The sequence below is a fragment of the Apteryx rowi genome, unplaced genomic scaffold (assembly GCF_003343035.1).
Source record: "Apteryx rowi isolate R43461 unplaced genomic scaffold, aptRow1 scaffold_72, whole genome shotgun sequence".
Classification (NCBI taxonomy): domain Eukaryota; kingdom Metazoa; phylum Chordata; class Aves; order Apterygiformes; family Apterygidae; genus Apteryx; species Apteryx rowi.
The window spans coordinates 2,370,951-2,385,402 of NW_020451005.1; the positions used below are offsets into that span (position 1 = coordinate 2,370,951).

At 41.6% G+C, this 14,452-nt stretch overlaps 1 protein-coding gene across 7 annotated transcripts in view; it reads left to right on the top strand.

Annotated features, from left to right (window-relative positions):
• The window catches only part of OTUD4 (OTU deubiquitinase 4), a 37,060-nt gene that overhangs the window by 95 nt on the left and 22,513 nt on the right, over nucleotides 1–14,452 (top strand). For 2 of the 7 annotated variants that reach the window (XM_026087515.1, XM_026087513.1), the window contains exons 1-4: nucleotides 2,978–3,572; nucleotides 5,088–5,171; nucleotides 8,063–8,122; nucleotides 9,778–9,824. In XM_026087515.1, the coding sequence (XP_025943300.1) occupies nucleotides 3,408–3,572; nucleotides 5,088–5,171; nucleotides 8,063–8,122; nucleotides 9,778–9,824 (356 nt within the window). In that variant the 5' untranslated portion in view covers nucleotides 2,978–3,407. Of the gene's footprint in view, nucleotides 1–82; nucleotides 250–2,977; nucleotides 3,573–4,747; nucleotides 4,795–5,087; nucleotides 5,172–8,062; nucleotides 8,123–9,777; nucleotides 9,825–14,452 lie in introns of those variants that run through there. The other 5 variants (XM_026087511.1, XM_026087512.1, XM_026087514.1 and 2 more) reach the window with 5 other exon arrangements.

Consider the following 14,452-nt stretch of genomic DNA (forward strand, 5'->3'; position numbering starts at 1 on the left):
GGGGGAGCGGTGTGGGTGCGCGCGCGCGCGCGTGCGTGTGTAGAAGAGTGATGAGAAGTGGCGAGGCGGGAGGGCGAGACCGGGACGGGGCTGGCCGTGGCCGCATCATCGCAGAGCGACCGCCGCGGGAGATTGAAGTGCCTGCGCCGCCGCCGGGGCCCTGGCGAGGCGGGAAGGAGGCGGCGCCGCCGCTCCCGCGAGCTGTTGTCGGCGGGTGGGGGAAGGGGCAGCGCGCCCGCCCCTTCTTCGGTAAGTGCCAGTCAGCGGGTGGGGGAGGGGTGCGGGGCCCGCCCGGCGGCGGTTGGGGGCGGTTAACTCGTCCGCGTGTGCCCGCGCCGCGGGTTGGGCCCCTCGGGGCGCGCTGAGCGGGCTCGGCCCGCGCCGATCCGCCCCCGGGGCAAAGGCGGCCGGGCCGGGGAAGCCGCTGCCTTTGCGGCGGGCTGGGAGCCTGGCGGCGGCGGCGGCAGGCCCCGGGGCCGCCCGCGCCCCCCGGTGGGTGCCCGACCCCTGCTCGCCCGAGTCCCCCCTGCGAGATTGCCGGCTGGAAGGATGGGGGGGGGTGGTTATCTGCGCTGTCTGGAGCGGGAAAGGGTGCACGTGAGACTGGCCCAGAGCTGCTCTCCTCTCTTCAAGGTTGCGGCTTCAGGAACGTGTGAAGCGGGTGGAGGTGGTCACGCACCACCGTTGGGTGTCCTTGCTCCCTGGTGCTGGCCCAGGTGTTGGCACAGCCAGGCAGTGAATTGAATCATAAAGCTGATCTTGGTTTAAAAATAATAATAAAAAAAAGTTCTTAGCTTGAGTCAGTTTCCTGAGCTGACTGTGCCGTCACTAGCGGTTGGTGCAGAGGAACCACCAGTGGCTGGAACTGCTGTTTTTGGTGACAGCACTGGTTGAAGGTGTTTACAAAACTAGTTGCTGATTAGCCACCTGAGTTATAACTTGGTCATCCTTACCTTGAGGGAGCATTCATTTTAATGTTGAAGGGTTTCAGGTGCCTTTTGATTGATGTGTTTCTCCATATGCCTTTGAAATTGTGCATGTACTGACCAGATTTTTTCAGTGGGAACTTCACCTTTTTAGAAATAAATGGCTTCTTCTATAGCAGTACATGAGCAAAAATCTGTGTGGATGATCATTGCCTGATCGACTTCAGGATTTAGACACAAAAAGACGAGGCTTTGGGGGAACTGACAACTATGGCTCTAATATTATCAGTTTATTCACTTACCAGAACTACATTTGCATTCTGTCACATATAATGATCTTATTTTTTGAGTGACCTCACGTATAAAGGCACTCTTGAGTCTAACAGACATGATGAAACACGTTTGCCTTTCCTCTAACTGGTGTCTGAATCGTAGTGACAAAAGGCTCAAATATGAGGGAAGACAAATTTGTGAACATTAGAGGATACTTTTGGCACTGAAGGTGACTAATAGAATGAGGAAAAATGGAATATTCCTAAGAAATTCTGTAACTGGACACAAGTTTGATACCTCACAAAAGCATCTAGTCTTACCACCTAAATCTACGGAAGAAGCAACTGTCACATGCAGGAATCTATTATCTTTAATTTCTTAAGCAAATATGGTAGCTGAGTCAGTGCCAGCAATTGTTTATACTTCAGCATTGCACTGGACTTTTTCCACCTTTTGGGGAGAAGTTTGAGCTTTCCCTTTAGTCCCTCACTAGTGTTTATACCTCGCACTCCCTGTCTTAAAGGCCTTATAATCCCCTCACTGCTTAACCAGCTCCCTGTGTCTTAGAGCCCCAGGTGTCATCAGGGCTTTCCTTTCACTTCTCTCCTTTTCTGTGCTCCTTGCCTACAGAGACCTCTGGGAGATTGCTTCTGTTTCCAGTAGACCAGCTCCTTGCTGGCAAACCTGGGCCTCTTAGGAAAAAGAAGTTTGATACTGCTTGTGCAGAGCTACTACAGTACTCAGCCTGGCTTGTAACTCCTGCCTATCCAATCAGCTATTATTGCATACAGATCACATCACAGCTTCAGTCATAGCCTTCCCTGGCCTTATTTCTGTTGGCTGAAAGTAAAAATTAGGATTTTCCTATAACAGTCAGAAAAGAGAATTTTGAGGGTGGTAGCAAAAGGAGGTGGGGTGAGGGGATAAGGAGTTTTCTTGGGGTTTCTCATAGTGTCTACCTTAAGTTCAGTGACCAGAAAGGTCATTCCTTCCTGCTTCCCCACTCTTTCTGACTTCAAAATCTGTTAATTTAAACTAAAGAGTAACTGGTAACATTTTACTTACCACTCATGTTACTGAGAGCTTTCTAGCTTTCCCCTTAGGTCGGTTACAAATCTACAGTAAAAAAGTCTTACACATTTGGAAAGCTGCCTTCCTTGTCAGATTTTGTGCACCAAAATCTTTCCTTCCCCCAACTTCTAAGGCCTGTCCCTGAAATGCCATGCAAAATTTAGGTAACTTACTGTAATAAAAAACCATGTTTGTTGCTGCTTGCTGCTAAAAGAAATATTGAATAGAGGTGATTTTTTTTTTTTAATCCTGTTTTTACTATCCTGCTGCTTCTTCCGTCTTCCTGTGGCTGGGTTTCAAAAATAATCTTACCGTCTAATCTGTTGAGGGAAAAAAAAATTTTTTTTATATATAATGGGGGGAGGGTTAGACTGTGGACATGCCGGTGTGGCTACAGCTACCAAGCTATGGCATAATGCAGTGTCACACACATGAAGAAGTCCTGTTCTGCATGGTGCGACAGCCCCGGCTGCTAGAGCCGCAGGCACGGGGGTGCGCAGCCGGCCCTGGGAAGCGCTGGTGGAGCGGCCGGGCTCGGCCGCAGGCAGGAAAGCGGCGCTGGCGCTTCGTGTCGGGGCGACGGGCATGGGGGCAGCCGGGGCAGCTCCCGCTTCCTGCCCCTCCGGAACTACAGCTCCCAGAAGCGCCCGGCTCCCGGCTTAAAGTGAAAATAAACTCCAGCTTGCACTTTTTTTTTTTTTTTTTTCCGGTAGTAGCACATGTCCTTTCTCTTTTGTTTTCCTCCTTGCAGCCCGAGTGCGTGCTACATCTACGCAAACGCCGGGAATCRCTGCCTGGAGAAAGAGGTCGGATCGGGACCCTGCTGGAGCGCCTTCCAGGAGCTGCTGCTAGGCCCYCTAGAGAAGCCTGCGAGCGACGTTCTTTTAGGGGGCTAAAAGTCCAGGCTGTGCAGTGAAAGCTTCTTCTCTCCGTGATTTCCACATGCAAGTAGATAACGTGAAGCTGGCTGCTTTTCCTGTTGCTGCTGCTATCTCCAGTGCTGAGAGAGAGGCTAGCACTCTCCACCCCCACCTGCTGCGTTTTCCTTCACCTGGCCCTAGAGCTGCTCGGTGGGTTTGCATTACCATGTGGGGTTAGGAGAGGTGCAGCAAGCATCTGCAGCGTTCAGCAGTAAACATGGAGGCGGCAGGTAAACCAGATGGCGGGGAGCAGAGTCATCAAGGCAGCAGCACAGACACTCCTGGGGACGCTTCTATGGACCGCTACTTGCGATCTCAGGGCTTGTATAGAAAGAGAGTTGCCAAGGATGGATCTTGTCTCTTCAGAGCTGTGGCAGAGCAGGTAACTAGTGCTTTAAACAAAGCTGCTTTGCACAAAAGCGTGGGAAGTGGAGGATCTCATTAGTGGGTGATAATTAATGTTAAAATGCAAACAAATATAGGTTAAGGTGACACAGTCGTGTGCCAAGAAAAGAGAGCAGTCTCTGAAGGAGAGAGACATTCCGTGTGTACAACATTCATGTACCGTTAAGAAAATGTTAGCTTTTAAGTTTTGACACCTCCCCCCCACCCCATTTTTCATGTAAGATTTCAGCATTTGGGAAGAATAGCTTTATATAAAACTGTAGGAAACTGAACTTAGCAGGAGGAGTGTAAAAGCCTTGTTCTTAGTTGTGTTAAGTGGTGTATTGTAAAATTAGAGAAAGCGAACAATTTATCTTATTCTTCCTGTTGAATTCGCCCTCTCCCATTTCAGTGTAACTTAAAGGAAAAAAGTGACAGTGTCATCTTGTCTTAAATACAAACAAACAGCAGTGGGAGCTCTAGTGCTTCTGTTTGAGAGAGCCCAAGTTCCTATGCTAATACACAGTTCGCTTTTTAACTGCTTTCTCCACTAAATTTTATAATTTCAGGCAAGCAAACATTATTGTTCTGAAAGTGACTTTTTTATGTTAATGAATGCATTGATCTTGTGATGTTTTTCACTGATATACAAAGAGGATACTTCCCCCTCAATCCAGTGAGAATTTTTTTTTAAAACTTCCCCTTAAATTTTTAACATTTGGTTCTCATTTTGTTTAAAAAAAGGGTCTTGAATTCAAAGTCAGTAGGTGTTTATCCACAGATCGTCCTCATCCCTGTGCCCTTCATACAGAAAAACATTCTGAYCTGAATTTGGAAGTGTTTTAATTTGACGGTAGTGCATAAGGGTTGCAAGAGATGCTGCAATTTAAATTGACTGGAACTTCCCTATATTGTAGTGGGAATGCAGACAAAATCATGCTGGAGGTAATTCTGAGCCCATGATTAAAGCAGTATTTTCTGGTGGAGATTTGAATAGAGGATAGAATGCAGGTGTTGTATTGGATTCTGAATTCCTGGCTTCCAAAAAAGTGTTTGGATAACAGAGCTACACCCCTTAAATCAAGGGAATGTAACACTGTACTCTTCTAGATTTGGTTGGATTTCATTTTGACAAGTACATGTTGGTAATTGATTTCTTCATTCCTTCCCACAGTAACAAAAACTTATTTCATCAACTAACCAAAGCCATTTACAAAGAGGTCAGAGAATGACAACAAATGCTGTTCTACTTCCTTCTCTCAGTAAAGCTTCCTAGAATTGAATGTTTAAATTCAGTATATTTGTGAATTCTGCTGTTAATTAATTTTGGCTAAGTAACTGAGGTTTTACTTGCATAAATATTTCATTTTTGAATAAATATGTTTTAAATATTCTTAGAAATAAAAACAGGCTATTTCCAAGCAGTATTTAGCATAAAGAAATTGGTTATTTATGATCTTTTCTCAAAAATCATAAGAACTAGTGTCATTTTCTTCCATTTCTCCCTTTGTAGGTGTTACACTGTCAGTCTCGGCATATTGATGTTAGGATGGCTTGTGTAGACTATCTTCGGAAAAATAGAGAGAAATTTGAAGCAGTAAGTGTATATGTATTTTCTTCTTCCTCCTGAGTATTTAAAAATCTTGTTTTATTCCTTCCACTCTTCTAAAGTGTAGAGTTCATTGTAGCTGTGTGCTAGCTGATGCTTTTTAAAGTTTGTGCCCCTTAAGTTAGCTGACTCATGTGGTAGTAGCTCATTTTCATAAGCTTAGAGAAAGACCTGTACTGCTTGGACTAGGGGGGTGGAAAGAATAGGAACTCTAATGTTCATTTAAAAAAACAAAACAAACACTTTAAACTCTAATAGTTTGCAATGATGCTATCAAAATCTGAATAGATTTTATTTTAGTATAATGTACTTATTTTATTAAAAATCACAAATTGTTTTTATTGTGATAATTAACTGCTTTTACAATAAATGAGGGATTTGACTAATGAGATTAATGAAACTTCTTTCAGGGTCTGTAATTTATTAAGTATCACCACTGTGGGTTTTTCCTCCTAAACATGTGCAACAAATTTCTCCTTCCACAACCATGGACATAAAATATCATTTTCATCTATATTTGGCCAATGTCATCAGTGCTAACAATATACATTTTTTTCTTTTTTTTTTAAAGGAGTGATAATAAATAATAGTGCTCCTGTTTGTATTTAAATGTGTTCCAGTATATGTACCATTAAATTAATTTCCAAGGTAGCCAAAACAGGGTATATGTATTTGTTACTGAAGGAATTTTGCTCAGGTTGTCTTTTTTTCTGTTCTAAATTTACCTGTATCCAGATTAAAATAAGGCTGTCTTATATGCCCTTTGGCATAAGGAAGAGAAGGTAAATAGGAAGGAAGATATGTGTATTTGTTAGAATTTCTGACAAGCTGCCCTGTGCTCAGATGTGACTAATCACTGTTAATAATGTGGAAGTTAGGAAAGAAGGTAAAATATAGTGAACCTTTCTGAAAGAATGCAGTTCTGCCTCAACTATTTTCATTTGCCAGAAGGAGTGTTTGATTCCTTTGCTTCCAGTCCATTTGTTGACTTATCAGCTCTTAGATCTCTCCCCCACTTTTTTTTTTCCCTGCACTGCTGACTCTTTCATCCCTCTCTCTCACTCCAGAATTACTCCGTTCACTTCAATATCTGCTCATCTAGTCCTGTTGCATTGTGTAGCTCTTGGAAATACAATGACCCGCTGGCTTCTTGACTAAATGTGTGGGGTTTGGGTGTGTGTGTGTGTGTGTGTGTGTGGTGTTTTTTTTTTTTTCCCCTCCCCTCTGTTCTGCCATCTTGTCAGCTGAATAACTGTGGTGTGTGTCCTAGCTGTTTTTGCTGTCATGGTCTCGCTCCTTTCCCAAACTTCCAGTCTCCATGTGTATAAAATCTAGCCCCTCGCCCCCAACTTGACCTAGGTGTGACGTGACCTCTCTTCTACCCATCTTCACTGCCCTTCTGAAAGAGCCTCTTTTTAAAAAATTAATTATGCTTTTCAGAATAGGTGTTTCATGTGTAGGGTTGAGGTGTTTTCATGTCTGTTCTCATTTCCTAGTGTTCCTACTCCTTCAGATACTACACTTCTGCCCTGCTGATCTCCTTTTCTTCTCATCTCTTACTGTACTTTCTATTTTGCCTCTAATACAGCATTGTTTACTTTTCTCTCTTTAAAAAATATACCTTATCCTCCTTGTCTCTTCAACTGTTGTCTCATCTGCCTTCTTAGTAGTTAAGCTCTACTGACATGTACTGTCAGTACTAATTGAAGTTCATCTTTTCCAAGTCTGTTATAACCGTTTCAGCCTGGGTTTCTGCCTCTTTCATTCCATTGATACTGCTATAACCAAAGTAGCCACAAACTTCATCCTCATCCTTTCTTGAAGTGTTATCTTTGCTGCTGTCTGTCATCTCTTTGTTTTCTTTTTCTCTCTCCAATTTTCTATGAGCCCTTTCTGGTCTCCTTTGTTTCTCCTTCTATACATTATCTCTAGGTCATTTAATTTCAACATACATGCATGCACAACAACTCCTGTCTATGCTGACGTCTCACCTTTTTACTCAGCACCTGATTGTTCTGTCTAAATTAAAATTTTTGGCCAGACTTTTTGATGCTCCTCATGAACAGCAGTGTCAACCCAAGTTCAGAACGGCTTAAGTAACACTCTCAATCTCATTACTCCACTTAGTTTTCCTTATTACCTTTTTTTTTTTAATCACTATGGATAGAGAGGCCATCCCACCTGTAACTTGAGTTCATAACCGGAAGTACTTTATTTGGGCCTCTGTGGATCTTTATATTTAGCTAAATCAAGCAGATTGTTTGGAAACAGTATGCCCTTTTCATATGTGTCACGGGTAGCTGAACAGATTGCTTTCTTAGCTTCTCTCTTAAAATGTCACTCCTCTGTTCGCATCCTTTCATTGGCTTCCCTTTTCTATATTGCTTCAAACATAACTGCCTTTACTTCCAGTGTCCTTTATGACCTGCTTACGTTATACATATCACTACTTAAGTTCTATAAAAATATGACTCCCATTTCTGATTGTCCATAGCTGCCAATTTTTATTAACAAAATTCTTGAATAAGTGTGCATATGCTCCCTCCTGTGACGCTTTGCATGCCCGGGACAAATTCCTCACAACATCTACTTGACAGTATCTTTGCTTTCGTTTGGATTACCCTTTGCCTGCTGAACGCCGTTTTTGCTGTGACAACTCCAAAAGCTGTTGATAATCTTGCTGTCTGGAACTCGGATCTATATTTTTGACCATTTATTCCCTTGTTCTGCTTTGCTTTATATTTAGATTGTGAGCTCTTTGAGGACAGAGTTGTCTTAAGTTTCTAATGGTGTTTTACAATTGGTGCAGTGGGTCATAGACTAAGGATCCTGCATGCTATGCTAATAAAAATAACAATCAATTTGTACTTTTTTTTTTGAAAATACAGTTCATAGAGGGGCCATTTGAAGAGTACTTAAAATGTTTGGAAAACCCACAGGTATGTTAAACTTGATTAATAATAGAAAGTGGTACTTTTGTTGATGTTGATAGGTAATTTGATTTTTTTTTTTTTCCCCCCCCTCAAAAGTTGTTGACTGAGCTTAAGAAGTCTTTGCATTACGTGTATACGTATATACGTTCCCTATTGCAAAAGGATATGGGGTTTTCTGTTATCTTGATTTAAACATTTCTTTTTCCATGAAATGCTTATCCAAATGTTTCTAGCCTCTGCAAATGCAAAAACAAAACAAAAAAACCCACACAACCCAAAAACCTGACTAGCGTTTTCTTTAAGCCAGTCTTGAATGAAGGACTAGGTGATGAATAGAAAGTTACTGATGTACAGAATGTTAGAAACAATAGTCATGGGCTGTTGCAAAGATGTTGATTTAAAATAGAATTGATATTATTTTAGTTGCGTTTACTAGGGACTTAACAATTCATATAAGCTGGAGAACAAGACTAGTACAGCATTGCAAAATCTAGTAACTATATTTTTTCCTGTTTTTTAAAGATAGGGTTTGTTTGTACAAATGTGATGTGTACAAATATCTTAAGGGAGGGTGTCAAGAGGATGGAGCCAGACTCTTTTCAGTGGTGCCCAGCGACAGGACGTGAGGCAGCAGGCACAAACTGAAACACAGGCAGTTCCATCTGAACATGAGGAAAAACTTCTTGACTGTGAGGGTGACAGAGCACTGGAACAGGTTGCCCAGAGAGGTTGTGGAGTCTCCTTCTCTGGAGATATTCAAAACATGCCTGGATGCAATCCTGTGCAACGTGTTCCAGGTGACCCTGCTTGAGCAGGGGGATTGGACTAGATGATCTCCAGAGGTCCCTTCCAACCTCAACCATTCTGTGATTCTGTACATATATTTTATTAAGTTTTTCCCATCCTAGAAATTGAAGCATGGTAATGAAAGCAACAAACTTCTAATGACTTGAGTCTGGATTACAGTGTTATTGACACTTCACTGTTTAGCAGCTTTAAAAGGCAGAGTTTTTTGGTCCTTTAGGTATCAATATACAGCTGCTTGCATCAAAAATGCAACTTTAACTACTACAGTATTATTTTGGCTGTTTGGAAGTGGTCTGTCCACTTTGTTTAGGAGCACTTCACCTGTCTGTGTCAAGATACTTGTATGCTAGTTGTCTGTTTTAGGCAGAAGACTTAATCCACAAGTTTCTTGTTCCAGTTGTTCTTTAGTTTAAAGCCCACAAAACCAGACAGTTTTGAAGGAAGAGATTAACTTAAAAAGCACTCAATAAATGTAACACTTTTATCAAAAATCACTTTTGATACACTAGCCTTCTGCTTGTCTAAGTTTAACAAAAGAAAGATTAAAAATACTATGTCATCTTTCAAAGTCATACTTCTTAATTATAGCTCTGCACTTATGTAGCTGTTCTTAGTTCTGTTTTTATACAGAGCAGTTTCTACACTGGAAAAAACTCTAACTTCTAAACATTACCCTTACTGGAATAATTATTGTTATTTCAAAATGCCTTTTAATACAATCAAAGTATCTTGGCTGAAATCCAGGCTCAGTGTCAATATATTAATTTTTGATAATGATTCCTTGTTTCTATTTAACTACACATAAGTACAATAATTGTTTATTTGATTGAACTTGATTTTATTTTTTAATACAGGAATGGGTTGGACAAGTAGAAATAAGTGCCCTTTCTCTTATGTACAAGTAAGAAAAAATTTAAATACTTTTTATTGAGTTCTGTTATGATGAGCTAGCTTTTCAACCAGTTTGGTTGTTTTGTTAATTAACCAGTTGGAATACAAAAGATATGACAACATATTGCATTAATATTCTACAGAAAGTTATACACTTATATATTAAGTGTATAAAATGTGTATATATTATGCATTTTATATGTATATATTAAGAGAGTGTGTGTGCCTATATATATAAAAAAAAATACTTGCAGCTGTCAAGGTATTAAATAAAAATAGAAAGTGAGCTCTGAAAATGACATCTAATCTGGGATTTGAATATAGGTTTGCAATAATGTCACATGTCTCACCTGCACAGCTACGTATGGGTAGAGTCATACTGTTTGTATTTTTTGTTAATCTTCATATCATAATTTTTCCCATTACAATTGCTTTTCTTCTCCTCTTGCTGTTTCTCACCAAGTTTTTAATAATAACCCTTCTACTAAGATGTGGTCTTTACCCATTTCTTTATTCCCTCCATACAATCTCTGTGATGTCATTTACTGATATGAGTTATTGTAGGCTGTATGCTAAAGCCATTCTCATACATCCCCTAGCGTGAAGGTATGTGTACTGCTATAAGGCTACCTGGTGTACTGCAGTAGCTTATTCTGTTTTCTTCAGGACTGATAAATAGTATGAATTTGCTGAGGTCCATAGGCTGAGTTAAGCTTAAGAAATGTTTCAGCTGTTGTGCACAGACAAACTCTCCTCTTGGTGATGAAGTTTTGCTGGTGTATTTTTAGTAAATATAATCCTATATGCTAATCTTACTTTACAAAGTAGCTATACTTTTATAGTAACTGGTTTCTAATTACTGTGCAAGAGAAAGAGCCTATGTATAATAGCTTCTCTTTCTGCTGTTTGTAAACCAGTTGGAAAATTCAGTGATTCAAAATGGTTACTGTAAATTAATGACTTTGTTGTTGTGCTTTAACCCTTGAGCAGACAATTGACATGAGAGAAACAAACTAGTTAAATGAAATATTACTTTCAGGTACTTAGTTGAGTGTGAAGTGCAGGAAATTGCATGAAGTTTTATGCTTGATTGTATTTTATGTGCCTAATGGGACTGTTCAGAGTTGCATGTGCTGGATGAGTGGAAGAGAACTGGACTGAAAGTGAGAGTAAGACTTGGCTCAAGAGATGTGTGGAGGGAGGGTCTGATATTTAGACAGAGCCAGGGTGTAGAGAGATGCGCCTCAATTTAAGTCAACAAAGTTTCATGCTTGGTTGCATCAGAACTGGATGGGTTTGTCCATCTGTTTCTTGTATCTCTGGTCGTGGGAGAACTGTTCTGATGAAATAGAAGCAAAGTTTATTTTGAAGTCATGGTATATTGGCATCCAGGACCGCGGTTGATAAATTAATACTGAGACAAATACAGGTTAAGAAAAATATTTTCTATCTCCATTAGAAACATGGGGAGGCATGTGGCATAGCTGCAACTACAGATATTTCACTGCATAGCTGCAACTACAGATATTTCACTGCAGAGTTGAACATGTAAGAATTGTTCCTACCATAATTTGTTTTGGGAGAACTGGCTTCTATTAAAAATGCAATTTTGTAGCTCTGGGAAAGTAGGAATGGTGATGGGGGTGGAGGGAAGGAATTGTTTCCCTTCCTTCTTGCTGGCAGACTGAAGGAAAGAAGAACAAGTTTAAATTTCCTGTTCTATTCCAAATGAAGAAGAGAGTTTCAGAGTTCTCAAGCATAAGACAGAAATGGAGTGTGAATAGTTTTACTCCTCAGATGTGTCACAAGTCTAATTTATCTAGTAAATTTTTGTATCTCCCTGAAGCAGGTGGCCCCCTGAGCCATGAAATTCTGTTCCCCTCGCAACTACTTTTCTGAGGTGTGTGTCAGAAAGTTTGTTTTTTTTCCCTTCCAAAACTGTGCCTGTGAGTATGCTTAATAGTTTTGCAAGACTAATTAAACTTCTGCTAGTGTGAGCAAGGAAGAAGTTGAAGGAACAGATGGATTGCTGAGCAGAAAATTCAAAGGGAGGATTATGTGCAAAGATAAATAGAAAAAAATAAGTTAGGATCATGACAGAGATTGATTATGGCAGCAGAAAAAAATAGCCAAGATTTGCAGTCTCGTTCACTTTTTAGAAAATAAAAGGGAAATAACCTGTCCTGTCAATATCAGTTGTGGCTTTTCCTGTATTTGTTACTTTATTTCCCATCTGACATTTTATGCTTTTTAATCCAACAAAATAAAATATTTTAAATTCTAAATTTACTGAACTGTATCAGCCCAGCTCTTTATTTATAGTATTTTTAATTATCTTAAAGGTAATAAGGCAGAGTTATTTCACCTGGGAAAGCAGTCACTGCATAGGACCAAAACCTAGTTTGCAGCAATAAAATTTTCTAAGCCCATTTTGAAGAAGTATGCTGGACTGATACCCTTGATGATGGCTATCTTCCAACACTGCAACTTCACGTTCTATACGGATTCAGTCCAGCTTATCAAAAAGTATGCTTCGGTTCTCTCATTTGAAGACAACAGACCAATTTCTTTTGGCACCWTAAGTCCAGCAATTCAAGTCCAGCAAAACCTATGTAACATTGGACCCTATTCTTGCTGGTTTCATCCCAAGAGGAACGGAAACTGAGCCATCTGGATGTCTTTTCTTACAGTGTATTATCCATTTTAAAATGCAGGAGAGGTTCTTGGCCTGTAGCTAGCAGTGTCCCCCAGGGGTCAGTACTGGGTCCAGTCTTGTTCAGCTGCTTCATCAGTGACCTGGATGAAGGGACAGAGTGCACCCCCAGCAAGTTTGCTGACGATACAAAACTGGGAGGAGTGGCCGATACACCAGAGGGCTGTGCTGCCATTCAGAGAGACCTGGACAGGCTGGAGAGGTGGGTGGAGAGGAACCTCATGAAGTTCAACAAAGGCAAGTGCAGGGTCCTGCACCTAGGGAGGAATAACCCCATGCACCAGTACAGGTTGGGGGTCGACCTGCTGGAAAGCAGCTCTGCWGAGAAGGACCTGGGAGTGCTGGTGGACACCAAGTGAAGCATGAGGCAGCAATGTGCCCTTGTGGCCAAGAAGGCCAATGGTATCCTGGGGTGCATCAGGAAGAGTGTTGCCAGCAGGTCGAGGGAGGTGATTCTCCCCCTCTCCTCAGCCCTGGTGAGGCCCCATCTGGAGTACTGCGTCCAGTTCTGGGCTCCCCAGTACAAGAGGGATGTGGCACTCCTGGAGCAAGTCCAGCGAAGGGCTACAAAGATGATTARGGGACTGGAGCATCTCTCTTATGAGGAAAGRCTGAGAGAGCTGGGCCTGTTTAGCTTGGAGAAGAGAAGGCTGAGAGGAGATCTTATCAACGTGTACAAGTATCTGAAGSGAGGGTGTCGAGAGGATGGGACCAGACTCTTTTCAGTGGTGCCGAGTGACAGGACGCGAGGCAACGGGCACAAACTGAAACACAGACGCTTCCATCTGAACATGAGGAAATACTTTTTCACTGTGAGGGTGACAGAGCACTGGAACAGGTTGCCCAGAGAGGTGGTGGAGTCTCCTTCTCTGGAGATATTCAAAACGCGCCTGGATGCAATCCTGTGCAATGTGCTCTAGGTGACCCTGCTTGAGCAGGGGGATTGGACTAGATGATCTCCAGAGGTCCCTTCCAACCTCAACCATTCTGTGATTCTTTTCACCCCACAGATGAAAACAGTGAGACATGTGGAAGGTGGTTTTTTTTTTTTTTTTTTTTTTTTTGGGAGGTGCTGGGGACACAAGTACAGTATTAGATCTTCAGGCTGTGCCTGGGGACAGTCTGTTGGGCTGTCGGCATGCTCCTCAGCATGCTTTGGCAGCTAGGTCACAGGGGTTCCCCCCAGCAATTCTGGGTGCAGTTCAGGAGCTTGAATGTTGCATGGACTGTTCTGATTGTGGGAACTTGCTTTGGGAGGTGAGAAGAGTTTATTAGCATAGATGTGGGCCATTCCCTGTTACCTGGCCTTAGTGCCCAGAAGGGCTCTCGGGCACGTATAATTTGCTAGTACAGATGTAGCCTAGATGATTTGCTCAACTGTCGGAAGAGTGCCAGCATTTCCTGGTTCTCTTGATAAAACCAACCTCCTCTTTGTTCTAGTGGATTTCCAAATGGCAAAATTTTGTGAATTTCTCCAGGACTGCAAAGCCATTTTCTTTATGGACGCTGCTCTATTTGTCTCTATTTTATTAGTGTGTTTTACTTGTCATTGGCTCAGTGCATGTTGTGCTAGTATATTTTAGTGTAGTAAGCCAACGTGTTTGGTTACAGTGAAAACACATTGAACTCTCTGCTCAACCTTACTGACTTCTTTGTTGCACTTTTCTGAGGTGTTTTATTGCTTTGTACAAATTAAACTTTCATCATCTTTCTTGGGCTGGGAATGGTTACAGAAAGATTTTTGGGGCAGTGTATGAGAATCCAGTTCCAAATTGAGGCAAATGGAATAATATGCAAATGTTCTAGGAACACTAAATAGGATCCTTTTTAAAAAGTTGATATAACAATCAAAAATGAATTATATCAAAAACTATGTATCTGAAAACGTTGCTGAATTGGGACTAATAATGATTGTACTGTTGCAC